Below are 15,124 nucleotides of genomic sequence, written 5' to 3' on the forward strand. Positions count from 1 at the left end.
TTATTATTATTCCTGCAGATTTAAGACTTTTCCTCCAATACTACTGATTAAATGAAACTGTTTCTCCATGTTAGTGTTTTTCCCCAGGACATTAACTAAAATGTATGTAATTTAAATAAACATGAAACTAAAGTGTCTGTTTTCTAAAACTCCTTAATAAGACACTACAAAGCAAAATTCTTTCAACATGCATGTGAACTCTTTGCTTTTCTGAAAGTTGTTATAACATTGAACACTTGCCAAAAATCTTTGCCCGGACAAAAGAAATGGTSACACACTCTAATATCTCGTTTCATTTGCTGTGTCATCATTTCCACAAGYTTCTGCAACATCACAACTTTTATTTCTGTCCAGAGTTTGAATTTTTCACCAAGATCTTCTCCAGCACATCCCAAAGATTCTCAATGGACTCTGTGGAGCCAATCCATGTGTGAAAATGATGTCTCATGCTCCTTGAACCACTCTTTTACAATTCCAGCCCCAACARTCCATTGATGGAATAACCTGGTCATTCAGTATATTCAGGTAGTCAGCTGACCTCATTCTTTGGGCCGAACCTGGACCAGACCTACGATAGGCTCTTCCTTACAGCACTTTGTTAGTTAAATCCAGGTGGTGACCTTTGTTTTGGCCGGGCAGCGTACTTTGACTTTACATCATGACCTGGGTGTCTTTTCATGACATCACAGCCATCGTTATGAATCCAGCTCTTTTCTCATCTCAGTCTTGACTAATAAGCACAAAACCTGAGCTCATCCACCAGAGCTGCATTACAGCAATGTTTCCCTGCCTTCGTCTTCAGCTGCAGTCGTCTGCAGATGGTTTCCCCCCGTGGAACATAACAAACACATGCACAGAGCTCTTTTTTTGTTGCTGCTAACCCAGAGCTAAGCGGTGAGGCAGCGTATCAAAGAGCAAACACTAATAAGGTTCAGCACAAAGGACTAAAATAAAAAGTTGTAAATGCTTAAAAGCTTGTGAAAAAGAAACAGACATTGTTTCCAATGTGCTGCGTTATTTATCGTGGCCCAACAGACAGGAGGCAGTCTCAGTAGAAAGTCATGTGGCAGATTGGAGAATAGATGAAGAAGGACTGCGTCACTCAGACATCTGCAGGACATTTTAATAATGTCAAATAGAGAGCTGCAGAGGAGGTTATGCAGCTGCCATTCTGTAACACTGAGACGAGCTGAGTCGTTGGAATTAAAGCCACAGCTGCTTTTGTTTTTAGTGAAAGTCGTCTGAGTGAGTTGACYGTCAGTGATTTGACTCCTGACTCTTTCCCTTTAATCTTCCTTTATCGTTCTCTCATTGCTTTATTCTTTAGGAAGCCTTCCAGATCGGTATCTACTGGGCCCAAACCAACACCGTCCACAAGTCGGCTGCATTGCAGCTGGTCCATGACCTGACCTCTCCTCGCTGGAAGGAAGGTTCAAACTCGATGGTGGTCACTCTGGATGAGGAGGGCTACGTGGAGGTGGACGTTACTTTGGGAGCCTTCCCTGGAAAACAGAAGGTGATGAAAACCTCCCCTCCTGCTCTCTGAATGTCAGGAACTTTAAGGAGGRAACGTTAAGTAGTTTATTAGACTGTCTGGACAGATTTATGCAYAGATGTTTTAGAGTAAAGTATTTTAATAACTTATTATCATTATTTATTTAATTATCAGTTAGTGAATTGTATCCACGTTTGAGTTTTGTAAGGTCAGCTGGCTGTGGGAGCCATCTTGAACTGGTTTAAGTTAGTCAGTGATGGACGTCCTGAAAGTTTGATCTGTCCGCTGATTCAGGAAAGATTAAACTGGCACATAATTGTTCAAATGTGTTGACRACAGGTCTTAGCTACCTCTGTAAAATTTCTGCTTGATTTTAGTCGAATTAACCCAGTAATACTTGTACCTTTTTTTTAGTGGGGTATTATGTAAAATGGACTTTTTAGAGCTTTATGTCATATTATGAAGTCATTCATCAGAAACGTACTCAGTGTTGCTTTGACTCATTTATCATGTTTGAGAAATCCTTGAATCTCCTGTGGCCATGTTGGGCTSCCTAAACACAAAGCTCCACCTATTTGTWCAAAGCTCCTCCCTGGAGCTCAGTCTGCACCCCCCGCCCCCCTCATACATGTCAACTTGTACGGATTGTCTGTAAATTATACAGATTTTTTTTTCCAATCTTTTGGCAGAAACATAGACATAGAAAAATCTATGTATTTTTGCAAATCTCATGGATTTTTTTTTACTTAAAAAAACTTATTTTAAAACGGCTTCAAATTTATCTCATGTCTCAAAGCCTGTGGGACATGACAAATAAAAATAAATTAACTATCTCCCAACTGTCTCTGCTGCTAGAAGTAATTTCTCCCCCTCTCCTCGTTCTCGTTTCCCTGCTGCTCTGTGCTGCAGACACTGTTCTCTCCACCCAGGTTCTGCCTGACCCCACAGCCYACAGTCTTGTCACACCCCACACCATGCCTTTGTACAAGTAGGCTACTATAGATTTTTTTGTGAAAATATTTCTTTTGCAAGTYAAGATACATGTAAATGTCCCAAAGAGTTGACTTATATGAAACACAGACAGATCCAGTGGGAGTGTCAGAAACAGTAGGAGGTTCTTAAAGAGACAGAGGCCAGTTTGAAGGCATTTAGAGAGACTAAGATGCAAAGTCAAATTTATTTTTGATATATACAGCATCTTCATGATAACGGAAAGTAACAGTTTCTTGAGTGTGGTAAGAGTTGAACTATGTGTCTGGAAAATATACATAACACCCCCGTTTTTCATGCAGRGGTTCATGAGATATTTTGGTAACAAACATTGGGCAAAAACGATATCCACCTTTTGCCTTTCAGCCACCGGTCAAAATAAGTTATTCATAATATTTTTGTTTTTTTTTCTGCGCAGCTGTGCCAGTTTTGTGTGTCGTCTGCGGTGAGACATGGCATCCAGATCCTACAGATCGAGGATAGAACCCTTCTCATCAACAACACTCCCTACAGCCTTCACTGCAGGCCTCTGCTGACGGACCACGCTCTGGGGGGCGATGAACAGGTCGAGTACAACACACCACACTCTACGTTCAAACTGCCATGCACAAAAAAAAGTGCTTTAAGTGTGAAAGTCACAAGTTAGAAGTAGGAACATATGAAGTCTCGCACTAAACCGTGATATTTTATACATTCTAACACCTGCACAGTCTGAGTGCACACTAGCTTAAGCCTGCATGCAGCATATTCCTCTTGGCACGTCAAACGCCCTCGTCCACCTCTCACACACACACACACACACACACACACACACACACACTGCTCCTCATCACTGGGATGTTGCAAGCCGTTTTCCATCAGATCATGTTCCCCCGGCCCCCTCTCCCTGCTCCGCTCTCACCATGTGGCTATGGCACTTCATAGGGACATTAGACAAACACCCAGAATTGGATGCAGGTTTCCTCTCTCGCTTTCATCTGCTGCCTGTCCCCAAAGAGCGCAACAATGTTGTGATGTCATTTACCAATCCTTCAGATCTCCTTATAGAATGATGGCAAAGCTCGCCAGTCGTCCCTAATGGACTGAAGAACTTAAAATAAAAAAAGCTTTCCAAAAAAAAATCCCTAAAGATTGGGCAATGAGCTTTACAAAAACACAGACCACAAACAAGGCAAGGAATGCCTTTCTAGCTGCTCTATTCATCATGTTTAGTGCATAATCCCTGTAGTCTTCAAGACTTACTGCTCGCTAGCTGCTAAACCAGCACAGCAGGACTTCTCTGCTACCAATTTAGCACTAAGCTCAGTGGGAGAGGGAATAAAGTAAAATAACATTGTGGTTTTACAATGTATCTTTAGTTATAATTACTTGCATCTTTTCTGTTTGGTCCTGATATCCCGTCTCATATTCTCTCCTCTAATGTCATTTTGTCCCCTTTTTCTCTCGAGATGTTTTCCTTACCTATATTTTGCCCCCTTTTCTTTTTTACATTATCTTGATTTTTTTATTTCTTGATATTTTTTTCTTCTCATCAGGCCTGTGAAATACCTGAGAGCACAATGTTCACCTTTCCTCCCTCTGACAAGTCGTCTCCAGCCAAGCCGTGCTCCGTGCCATACTGGGACCTCCTCCACGCCGGGGTCCAGGAGAAGGTGGAGTTCCCGTTGCCRCTCAGACACATTCTCCTCAGCTTGTTTCCAAAGCCTGACGCTGCAGGAAGTACAGCATGGAGCCTCCCCGCTCCGGTGCGACCAGACTTCCTCAGGCAGAGCGTGTCGGTGCCGGAGGATCAGGACTCAGGGGGCGGGCTGAGCAGCAGGTGGGTGAGGCAGAGCGTCCATGCTTTGATGGCTGTGACAGTTCGTTTAAAGCAGGGCGCCAAACACTGGCTGCCTCTGCTCATTAAGCAAAGATTCACTCTGTCAAATCCTGCAGATGGAGCCGACTCAACGTTTGTCATCTGACTCTTTGTTTTCAGCTCCTTTTGTCTCTTTTTGGTTCTTTGTTGTTGAAATGTTTATTGCCATTTTCACAAATCTTACAACAACTTTTACACGTGCTTTACTTGAAAACTTTTTTGTTAAGTTTTTTATTCAGATCATTTAGCTGTTTGGACAGCTTTACACGGAACAATGAACATGTCGAGTTTTTACACTCAGAGCTTCACTCTTTCAGCGGAATCACAATCACATGTAATCATATAGAGACAAAGAGCCCTGATCTCTGCTGCTGCCTCCTTTTATCAAAGTGCGAGRGCAAACTTGTGTTTCTGTATCTGATTTTGGCCTAAAAACATGTGATCATTCAAGCTGTAAAACAAAAGCATGTACATCAGCGTTTACTGATTCTGATTGTACTTTTTTAGAGACAAACTAAAACGAATACATCGAAAATAGTCACCCGAGTTGGTTCAGGCCAACATCAGAAGCTACTAGCATGCTAATCAGATACGTAGCCTTCAGCAGTGATGACGTCAAAAGAAGCTAAAGTCAGTGTTTTAGCTGCTAAAACTGGAAATCGGAGAAAACAGGATAAAAGGTTTGAGTGATCAAAAACTAAGAGTGCAACATTTCTACGAGTTCGTAAAACATGAGAAATATACACTTTATGTTGCTCTTATATTGACGTCAACCCAGGCAGAGCTCATGTAGTTGTGTGTCACAACCACACACACACACACACACCACATGTGAGTGCTTTCAGGCTGAACAGACGTCTAGACAAAACTTTTACTAAAATTGGCGTAAAAGTGAGTTTCATGTTAGCATTTATCTACGGTTTGTTTGAAAGCATAAAGAAAAAAAACATTCTTCACGGGGTTTTAAAGTCCGTAAATAGAAATCTGCTGTAAACAAAATAAAAATAAACTCTCAACCGTGTCACCTGTTGGGTTGTTTAGGGGTCTGTCTACAGATTAGATTTGTTCTGTTAGAAGGCATGATGTATGAAAACCTGTGTTGGATTTGTTTGTTTTCAGAGCCGTAGTGCTGACATATCAGGAACACCATGGAGTGACGTACATTAGCTTCACTGAGGACCCCTGTCCACGCATGCTGATCCACAACAAGTGTCCCATCCCCCTGCTGCTCAGGGAAACTGTAAAAGGTAGAAAAAAACCTTTCAAATGTTTAATTAATTGTTGATTTCTTAATACTATTTTTTTTTTTTTACTTTTCAGAGACTCCCAGGACGGTAGTGTACTGTCGACCCCTGCCTGCTAACTCTTCCCTGCACCATGAGCTCTACTCCCAGTCGTCCAGTTTTCCTGAGTGCCGACAGAAAGAGGTGCTGCCCACCCTGCAGCTGAAGACCACGTCAGCCCACAGCTCCAGCGACTGGACCGACCCCGTGGACATAAACTGTCCTGGCACTCAGGTGAACACAAGGAGCTCTGTGAAYGTCAGCTCGTCTCACATGCAGGAGGTTTAATGCCCCGAACAGAAAACKTTTCATTTCTTCGTGTTCTTTCAAACGGCTCATCTCCTCAGTGTTTTAACACACATGTTCAGCAAGCTTCTCGTAGTTTCTCTAATAATTTTAATGTTTCACCCGTTTCTGTACCAGCTAGATRGAGCCAGAGATCACTCTGCTTTAATGGCAGAGTTGATGTTTTGAATTAGCTGAGTAATAACTACCAGACACATCATGACTGGCAACCCCCTTTCACCTCAATTTGTGTTTATTTTTTCCAAAACTGAGCTTTAAATTCAACAAAACAAGCTTGGGTTGTGCCAATAAATTAGATTTGTGTGGCTGTCCTTTTTACCTTTTATATAAAAAACAAAGGTTAAGTTGGTGTTTGTGTGTGCATGCGTGTGTGCGTATGTATGTGTGTGTAGTTAGGCAATCATTCAGTATTTGTGGTTGGGTCAGTGTACATGTGTGGGGTTAGTAAAACCTAACGGAGCGTGTGTGTAATGTTTGGTGTTGTGTCTAGGCAGCTGTGAGCTGGAGTTGACGCAGAGGCTGCGTATCTCTGGTTACTGTGAGGTCTGGGTCTGACTTGTGTTCTTAGAGGTGGAAGGTCAAAGGTCAGACTTGTTATGACTGCTCAGAGGAGCRTTCAGCGATGATCTGCTTCCTCTCATCACACGAGTTTCTGATGAGTTGAAACCCAGGATGATGGAGTGAGACAGAACAGTGAGCCAAGCTTCGACTCTGAATGGTTAAAGTTACGGTCTCACATATTATTTACACTGCGTGACTCTGGTCAGAGAGTGTCTCAGTTCATGTCTGATGACTTCTGTAATTTGTTCTTGATCAGGTGGTGTTCCTGTCGGGCTTTGGCTGCCTCTACATAGACGTGTCATGTGAGCGAGGCACCCTGATTCTGTCTCTGGCACCAGAAGGCGACGTGGACACCGTCATCAACCAGCTCAGCAGGTGTGTCCAGACTGTGGATCCGTTAGCTTCCTGCAATACTTCAGCTGTAAACAAGCACTGTTCTCAACTCAAAGCTTTTTATTGCGTCATGAAAAATGCTACCAGCAGTTTTTACTCACAGAGAAGCAGGCATCGCTTTCACCACAGGAGGGAGACAAAACCTGCCTCTGCTCTCAAAACTGGAGTTATACTGGAGGTACACCTCTGGCCAAAACCCTCTGAAAATAACACAAAGATTATAACAAAGATTGACAACAAGTTTTTAGTAATGGCAGCAATCAAAAGGATTGTAGTTAACTGCAAAGTCCAAATGGTTTCCATTTTTTCATGGTCTCAGATTAGGTGGTCTCAGAACTCTATCATCTGAGTTAGAATGGCAGACTGGATACTTTAAAACAGGGGTCTCCAACCAGTAGCTCCTGAGCACATTTAAAGTAGCTCTTCAGTTCTTATGAAAAATTAGGAGAAGCAAAATTTAATTTGTCACTGGCTAAACAAACTTTCATTTAATTCCAATCAATCTATAGATGCCCCTTCTCCTTAGTTTTCAATCAAACACCTTAGGTCATGGTTGATCGCCAGATTACGCGCTGTCATGTGGTTGTTCAGCGTTYGTTTTTGCACACACCTTTCATAGCCCCTTGAAAWACACTGTGCCAAACTCCTGGGAAACCCCTCCTGCTGCAGTATATGTCAATACAGGGGGTTTCTTCCTGCTGGAGTGTACAATGTGGAAAAAAATTGGAGACCTGTCACCCGACGTTAATTTTGCACAAATCTGTTGCAGTTAAACCCTAAGTTCATAGTGTGAAATACAATATAACATGAATGGATAAATACAAAAAACAGTCATGTAAATTCAGTGTTCTTTGTGGTGGTTTTCTGTGAATTTAAGACAATGTTTTTTTGTGCAAAACAGGCTTATTCCAATGGTTTGAGGATTAAATTAAATGTTGCAAAGAGTAGCTCTTGGACAATTTCATTTTGTGAAAGTAGCTCTTAGGGAAAAAAGGTTGGAGACCCCTGCTTTAAAAGGAAGGTGGTGCTTGATCTTTTTTCCCTTCCTCTCGTTAGCCATGGTTACTTAATAGTCATCATTGTTTTGCACCAAACGGGCATCACATGCTGATGTTGCATCTGATAGGATTGCACCTAAATCTACATTTTATTTGATCATAAAGTCTTCAAGGAGATCATTTGATTTGTGTTGAAGATGACATCAGGCAGCCGGTGAAGTGAGAACATCTCTCAGTTTTACCTTAGAACCCAGTCATGGATAAAAAGCCAATACCTAAACCTGCTCTGGGAACAGTTTGGTGACAAACAGCGTCTGTTCCTGTGTGGTGGAGCACCATAACGCTAAAGTGATAACTAAGTTACTAAGGGAACAAAACATCAAMTTTTGAGGTTAGACTCTCTCCAGACCTTAACCTCAGTGAGAATTTGTGGGTAATCCTCATGAGGCGGGTGGACAAACAGCAACCCACACATTCTGACAAACTCCAAACACAGATTATGTCAGAAGGATTTGGCCCAGAGCTGGATTGACAGCATGCCAGGACGAGTTGCAGAGAGAAGACCAAAACTGCAAAAACTGACTCTTTGTATAAACTCGACCTAATTGTCAATAAAAACCCCTGAAACCTTTGAAATGCTTTTCAGTACACTTCACTGGAAACATGGGACCAAAAGATGTGAAAACACTGAACTCGTGTCATTCTCAGAGTTTTGGCCGCAGGTGCACAGCAGAACATAATGTTACAGTTTTATTCCATTACATAGCTGCTGTGTCGTTTTGGCTAAACAGGATAATATAATGGCTGGTTAGGTAAATGTAAACAAATGAGCTCAGACGATGATTTTTATTAATGTTCTGTTAGAAAATGTATAAAACATCAGCCAGGGATGAATGAGTTTGGTCTCATATTATTCTCTATAAATAATCAGTCATCGTACACGACTGGTTGGAAGTGGTGTATAAGATGAAAATGTTTGCTTGTATTGAAAAAGGGCTCATTTAACATCATTAACTGCGGCTGTGAGAAACACGCTCAGTTTACAGTTCGACTGCTCAGAATCAACTTTGATGTTTTCTCTTTGGTTTTTAGGTCCTCCAAGCTGTCTTTTAAAATCCTCCTGAGTCAGGCCAGTGTGGTGTTAAGTGATGACATCACCAGTCCCGCCGGGTCCGTGGAGCTGCTGAGACTCACGTTAACGAAGCTGCTGCTCAGCCTGCTCCCTGCCCCCAGCCCCCTGCCCCCCGAGCTGGGAGCCGACTCCACTCTGGTGCCGGACACCTCTCTGATCGAGGTCTACTGCTCCGGCCTTCAGGTGGACAACCAGTTGTACAACCGGGCCAGTTTCCACTTCCCCGTCCTGCTGTGCCAGGATCAGAGAGGGGGAGGCGAGCCCAGCGCTCTGTGGAGCAGCGACACCAATCCCACCGAGTCCCCAGAGATGTTGGAAGAGTTCAAACGCTCGTGTTTCCTGCAGCTGAAGATGGTGCTGGCTGCAGACGGACGCACTGTGGAGGAGGTGAAATTCATTTGATACATTTTATACTTTTCTGTCACGCCACATCAGCATCTCTCCTCCACAGCATCCGAAACCTCCAGAGCACAACTCAGTTTTTATTTAGCACTTATCAAATGTTAGAGTAACTCCAAGTGCTTAATTAAACATAAAATCTAGAATATAAACGATAAAACTAACAATAAAATAAGAATAAAATCTAAATTAACAAGGTTAACAGGTTAATCAGAAAAACAGTTGCAGGATATCTAAATGCTAACTAATATCAGATTTTTAAAATAACTAAAACAGATTTTAAATGAGTTAATCTTTTGATTTTGACATTTKAACTTTCTAATGTTRCTATAAAAATGCTTCATTTTGAAAATGTTCCAGTGTCATATACAGTGGGGTGCGAAAGTTTAGGCACCCTTGTTAATTTTCCCGATTTACTTTTATAAATCATTGATTGTTTGGATAAAAATATCAGTTAAATATATCATATAGGGGACAAACACAGTGATATTTGAGAAGTGAAATGAAGTTGATGATTTACAGATAGCTTTCTTTATCCTTCCCCTAAACCATGACGGTGAAAAATCTTTGTTTTCAGCTCATTTGAAAGTTGTTTTCAGACTCCCATGCTGCCACTCTTCAGAGAAGATGCAAAGAGGAGGAAAACCTACAATTGCCTCCCTTAAATGCCCTTTCTCATAATTGGAGTCACCTGTGTATGGAGGTCAAGGGTCACTGAACTTACCAAACCAAATTTAAGTTCCAATAATTAGTTCTAAAGGTTTTGAAATCAATAAAATGACAACGGTGCCCAAATTAATGCACCTGCCTAATTTTGTTAACCAATTATTGCACACTTTAACACTTTATATAAATCTTATCAACTTCATTTCACTTCTCAAATATCACTGTGTTTGTCCCCTATATGATATATTTTACTGATATTTTTATCCAAACAATCAATTTATAAAGTTAAATCAGGAAAATTAACAAGGCTGCCCAAGCTTTTGCAGCCTGCTGCATTAGCTGATTCAGGATTTGCTGGTATGAAAACATGTTTCATAATAACTCTGAAGCAGCAGGTTAGACAACAGCTTTGTGTGTTTTTCTTCTTTCAGGTGAGCTTTCAGCTCCAGCCTGCCAGAGTCTACCTGGAGGACACTTTTGTTTACTACATAAAGACCCTGTTTTACACCTACATCCCCAAAAGTTCTGTGGAGTCCAGCAGGGTCAGAGAACCTGGAGCAGGTCCAGTTCTCCCTGAAGAGGTGCAGTACTTAGAACATTGGATTTTTTTTAGGTTTCTTCACCAGGACAGCCTGCAGTGATGCTCTCGTGTTGTTTTCTTTGTCTTTACTCTGTAGAGCTTAGATAAAACATGTTCTGAATGAATAACTAATATTTCCTTGTGACCTCATTTAGGTGCWTCAGTCCATGCAGGCCTTGGTCTACCCTGTGCGTCTGCAGAGGCTGATAATCCAGCCGGTCAACCTGCTGGTCAGCATCCACGCCTCCCTGAAGCTGTACATCGCCTCGGACCACACTCCTCTGTCCTTCTCTGTGTTTGAGAGGGGGCCGCTCTGCACCACAGCCAGACAGCTGGTTCACGCCCTGGCCATGCACTACGCTGCCGGAGCCCTCTTTAGAGCCGGTAAGTCAAAGCAGGAAGACGTTAGATCATAGTTTACACTGAGGGACACCAGGATCTGTTTGTTCTGACCAGGATTACAGCTGAACCTTTGAGGTTGTCCTGGTTTCATGGCAGAAAGTGCAGTAAACTGGTTTCACCAAAGAGCTGTTTATTTTGTTTGAGTGTTGCTGCTGAGTCATGATTCATGACCCGTTTCAAGGCAGTATTTTCTCATCAGTTTGCGATGGACTGCCGAATCCCAGCTGACATATCAGACCCCGTAACTGTCCCATGCCCACACATGGTCTGATTTATCTCCATCATTTCCACATCAGAAATCATCTTCATCATCGCGGTCAGACACTTCCTTCCTGCTGTCTCTCGTTAAAAGACTCGTTTCTGCTCATATTTCAACACGTCACCTCGCCRCCTTCCCCTCTTCTGTAGTCATTGCAGACCGAGCGGCTCTGAGAAGTGTTGCACCCTGGGGCTGATTACCACGAGAGCGCCGTGATCCCACATCACACACGTAAATCCACGCACARTGAGCAGTTAAAGGGTTTTACTGTTCAGTGCCTTCCCTCTGATACGTTTGTGTTTRTGTTTGAAAGTGAAGCTCGGCCTTGTAAACATCATGCCCTGTTAGGACTTTGTGCTTCACCAAAAACCACAACTGGGAGATCAGAGGAAGCAGAAACAACCACTAGTTCCCACTGGAGTTGGTTTTCTACCATTGGAGTCCATCACTCAAGCACAAATTGACAGAGAATAAGARCAGAGCAGGGCCTGGCATCTTGGGAAAGGTTTTTCTGATGCAGCTGTCAGAGCATAAATATCAGTGAGCCGTGCCATCTGAAGGGCCTTCATGGTTCAGGGAGAGAGGTGAGATAGTGGGAGGTTATAAATCTCACTCAGGCTCGTGTATGATTACATGCAGGTGTGGTGTGTGTGTGTGTGTGTTTGTAAGATAAGAATTTGAAGTGATTATTTTAAATAGTTTTTGGCAAGAAGAGACCAGTGAGGGGATTTGGCTTTGCCTCATGTTTGTTTCTGAACACGTCTTTTTATTTTTGTTCAACACAAAACTTGTCAGAAATCTGAAAGAGTCCAGCTGGATCAGTTCAGGAAACCACCTTTGATTACATAATTGACGCTCCCTCCAAATATTTAGGTGCATTTAAAGTTTAGCTTTAGGCTATTCTAAACTGAGAGAAAAGTTTCCTCCCAGGATATTAACTGTTAGAATACACCTCACTGAGCACATGTGGGGTAGAGGGGATGGTTTATTCCTGTGTGTTGTTCCTTTATCTCAGGTTGGGTGGTGGGATCCCTGGAGATCCTCGGCAGTCCTGCCAGTCTGGTCCGCAGCATCGGAAACGGCGTGTCCGACTTCTTCCGCTTGCCGTACGAGGGTCTGACCCGGGGGCCCGGAGCCTTCGTCAGCGGCGTGTCCAGAGGAACCACCTCTTTTGTCAAACACATTTCAAAAGGTAACACAGTCACGGGCCTGTAACTTACTGAGCAGTGTTAATGTTGACACTGAACAATAAACATAYGTCTCTTCCACGCTCAGGGACCCTGACGTCCATCACTAACTTGGCCACAAGTCTGGCCAGGAACATGGACCGTCTGTCTTTGGACGAAGAGCACTACACCAGGCAGGAGGAGTGGAGACGACAACTACCGGAGAGCCTTGGGGACGGACTGAGACAGGGACTGTCCCGACTTGGCATCAGCTTGTTAGGTAAACAAAGACTAACTGAGGCGCACAGATGGCACTGGGATAGATTGTGATGTATGTGATGTTCGGATCACTGAGTCATTTAGAAAGTAAACTACACCATCATGTACTTCCTGTAGAGCAGGCAGGTTCAACTCCTGTCCTCAAGGACCGGTCTCCTGCAAGTTTTAGGTTTGTCCTGTTTCAACACAGCTGATTCAAACAGATGATTTACCTTCTCAGTTTGCCATCAAGGTCTGCAGAGGTCTAATTAAGCACTCCTTAGGTTCAGCTGTGTTGAACCAGGGCAGCACCTAAAATATGCAGGACACCGACCCTCGAGGACCGACCTTAGACACCACTGATCTAAGGTCTGGGGCTTAAATGACCATTTTGGATCATTTTGAATCTACCCGTATATGTTTTATCTTAATAACTATTCACCTTGTTTTGTTTGGTATCATTAGTTTCAGCACAACCAAAATGTTGACTTCATTCCATTCTCCCTTCTCCAAAACACTTTCTCACATTCTCCACAAGCGTACAGACAAATGTTTTTTATTTGTTGCTTTGAAAATGTGGTTCATTTCAGGAAATCAGAAAAGTAGGTGTCCTGTTGCTTTCAAGCACTTCCTGGTCACAAAACGTTCACTGAATGTGCAGTAAATGCATAAAAAATGCTCATAAAATTATGTCAAAAATGATTCATCATAAATCTGGTTTTATTTTGAAGTAAATAAAAAAAAAACTATATAAAAACACTGTTTTTATAGAGTTTGAAGTCTGTGCTGTCCAACCCAGTTGAAATGAGCACTCAGCATGCTGCCATTTTTGTCGAATTACCCCTAAATGTGTCATGTCGATGCCCACTCTGGAGCGGGCTTGGACCTTAGAGGGTTAACCAGGTTGCATCATGTTCTTGTTCTTTCAGGAGCGATAGCAGGCATTGTGGACCAACCCATGCAGAACTTCCAAAGGAACTGGGAAATGCAGAGCTCAGCAGGAAGCAAAGCCAGAGGGGTGATCTCTGGAGTGGGGAAAGGCATTGTGGGGGTTTTTACCAAACCCATTGGGGGAGCAGCCGAGCTGGTGTCCCAGACTGGATATGGTGAGCTCAACGTAATCTGAGGACATTCTTATTTAGGGACGTTTCCAAACCAAATTAAATGTTTTTCTTTTAATTTTAGCTGATGTTTTAGGAACATCAGAGAAAGCGGAAAATTGAAAAAAGCTTGTTTCAGGTCCTGAAGAAGTTGTTGTAGTTCTTGTCATGGTAACCTTGTGGTTTTGTGGAATAACATGCAGTACAGAAAATATGTTCAAATCATGTCTTATTTCATTTATAACATCCTTTTTACCCACAACGATATAGAGTTTGTCCATCCAGCCGTTATTTAACTGGGCTTAAGAAACGTGAGAAACATCAGGAGTTGAATTAGTGTCAGCAGCATTATGAATCCATCAGTGGGGGACGACCCCTCTGCCATCTCAGTTCATGTTGGAGCCAAAGTCTTTTAAAGCAGGAGCCAGCAGGGAGCTGCTGTAAGACCCCCGACACACACAAACACACACATGCTTGATCATACACACACAAACACACAAACAGCGGCGTAATTCTCTGGAGTTACTTAGTTTTATTGGTAGTAGAGAACAGGAGTGGGTCAGAGGGTGGTGTGTGTTGGCAGTAACAGGTCTTGGCTACAGAACATAAACTACCAATGAAGTGAACAGCTCCATAAAGGAACAATGCCTCCCCAGAGCCTGGCCCAGATCCGCCCGAGCCTCTGAGCTCAACACACACACACACACACACACACAACTACAGCACAAAATGCACACTCACACACGCATTAGACCAAATTTTTTCTGACAGTACGCAGATCATCTGCAGTGATTTTGTTATTGTCGTCACATTTGGTTTTGTTCCCCTCTGAAACACATGGATCTGCACGAAACATTTCTGAAACATCAGCACKGCAGTGAGTTGTGAAACAAAGACCACTGTGTTCTTCATGGTGGATGAAACAAGTTGATGACCAGTCTCATCCAGCTGATCTGGTTTAACCRACACAAGTACTGAGGAATCGGTCTTAGTTGTACTATGAAGCTGGTTGTCGACCCAGGACTTGTGAGTTCATGTAAGGCCGGTGAAGCTGCATCAGCACTGATCAGTCATGAAGCTGTAAGGAAAACAGGCCTAATTGTTTTAATTTAAAACAAGACAATGAATAAATGTACCAATATCACTATCTTATTTACAGATATCATTTTTCCATGGCCCCAGGCAAATTTACAAAATTAAAAAAAAATTTTGTTTGTTTTTTAGTCACTGAGGGGCAGGCTTGCTCTCTAATTACTGAGAGAGTTCAGCTGGTGTCTC

General features: G+C 42.7%; 1 protein-coding gene across 2 annotated transcripts in view; it reads left to right on the forward strand.

Moving 5' to 3' along the window:
• The window catches only part of vps13b (vacuolar protein sorting 13 homolog B), a 394,105-nt gene that overhangs the window by 372,307 nt on the left and 6,674 nt on the right, over window positions 1-15,124 (forward strand). For both annotated transcript variants that reach the window (XM_014010833.1, XM_014010832.1), the window contains exons 53-64: window positions 1,328-1,516; window positions 2,904-3,050; window positions 4,021-4,304; window positions 5,463-5,590; window positions 5,664-5,860; window positions 6,750-6,868; window positions 8,977-9,403; window positions 10,513-10,662; window positions 10,817-11,045; window positions 12,338-12,514; window positions 12,598-12,768; window positions 13,676-13,852. In XM_014010833.1, coding sequence (XP_013866287.1) covers window positions 1,328-1,516; window positions 2,904-3,050; window positions 4,021-4,304; window positions 5,463-5,590; window positions 5,664-5,860; window positions 6,750-6,868; window positions 8,977-9,403; window positions 10,513-10,662; window positions 10,817-11,045; window positions 12,338-12,514; window positions 12,598-12,768; window positions 13,676-13,852 — 2,395 coding nt within the window. The remainder of the gene's footprint in view (window positions 1-1,327; window positions 1,517-2,903; window positions 3,051-4,020; window positions 4,305-5,462; window positions 5,591-5,663; window positions 5,861-6,749; window positions 6,869-8,976; window positions 9,404-10,512; window positions 10,663-10,816; window positions 11,046-12,337; window positions 12,515-12,597; window positions 12,769-13,675; window positions 13,853-15,124) is intronic.

The sequence above is a fragment of the Austrofundulus limnaeus genome, unplaced genomic scaffold (assembly GCF_001266775.1).
Source record: "Austrofundulus limnaeus strain Quisiro unplaced genomic scaffold, Austrofundulus_limnaeus-1.0 Scaffold74, whole genome shotgun sequence".
NCBI lineage: Eukaryota > Metazoa > Chordata > Actinopteri > Cyprinodontiformes > Rivulidae > Austrofundulus > Austrofundulus limnaeus.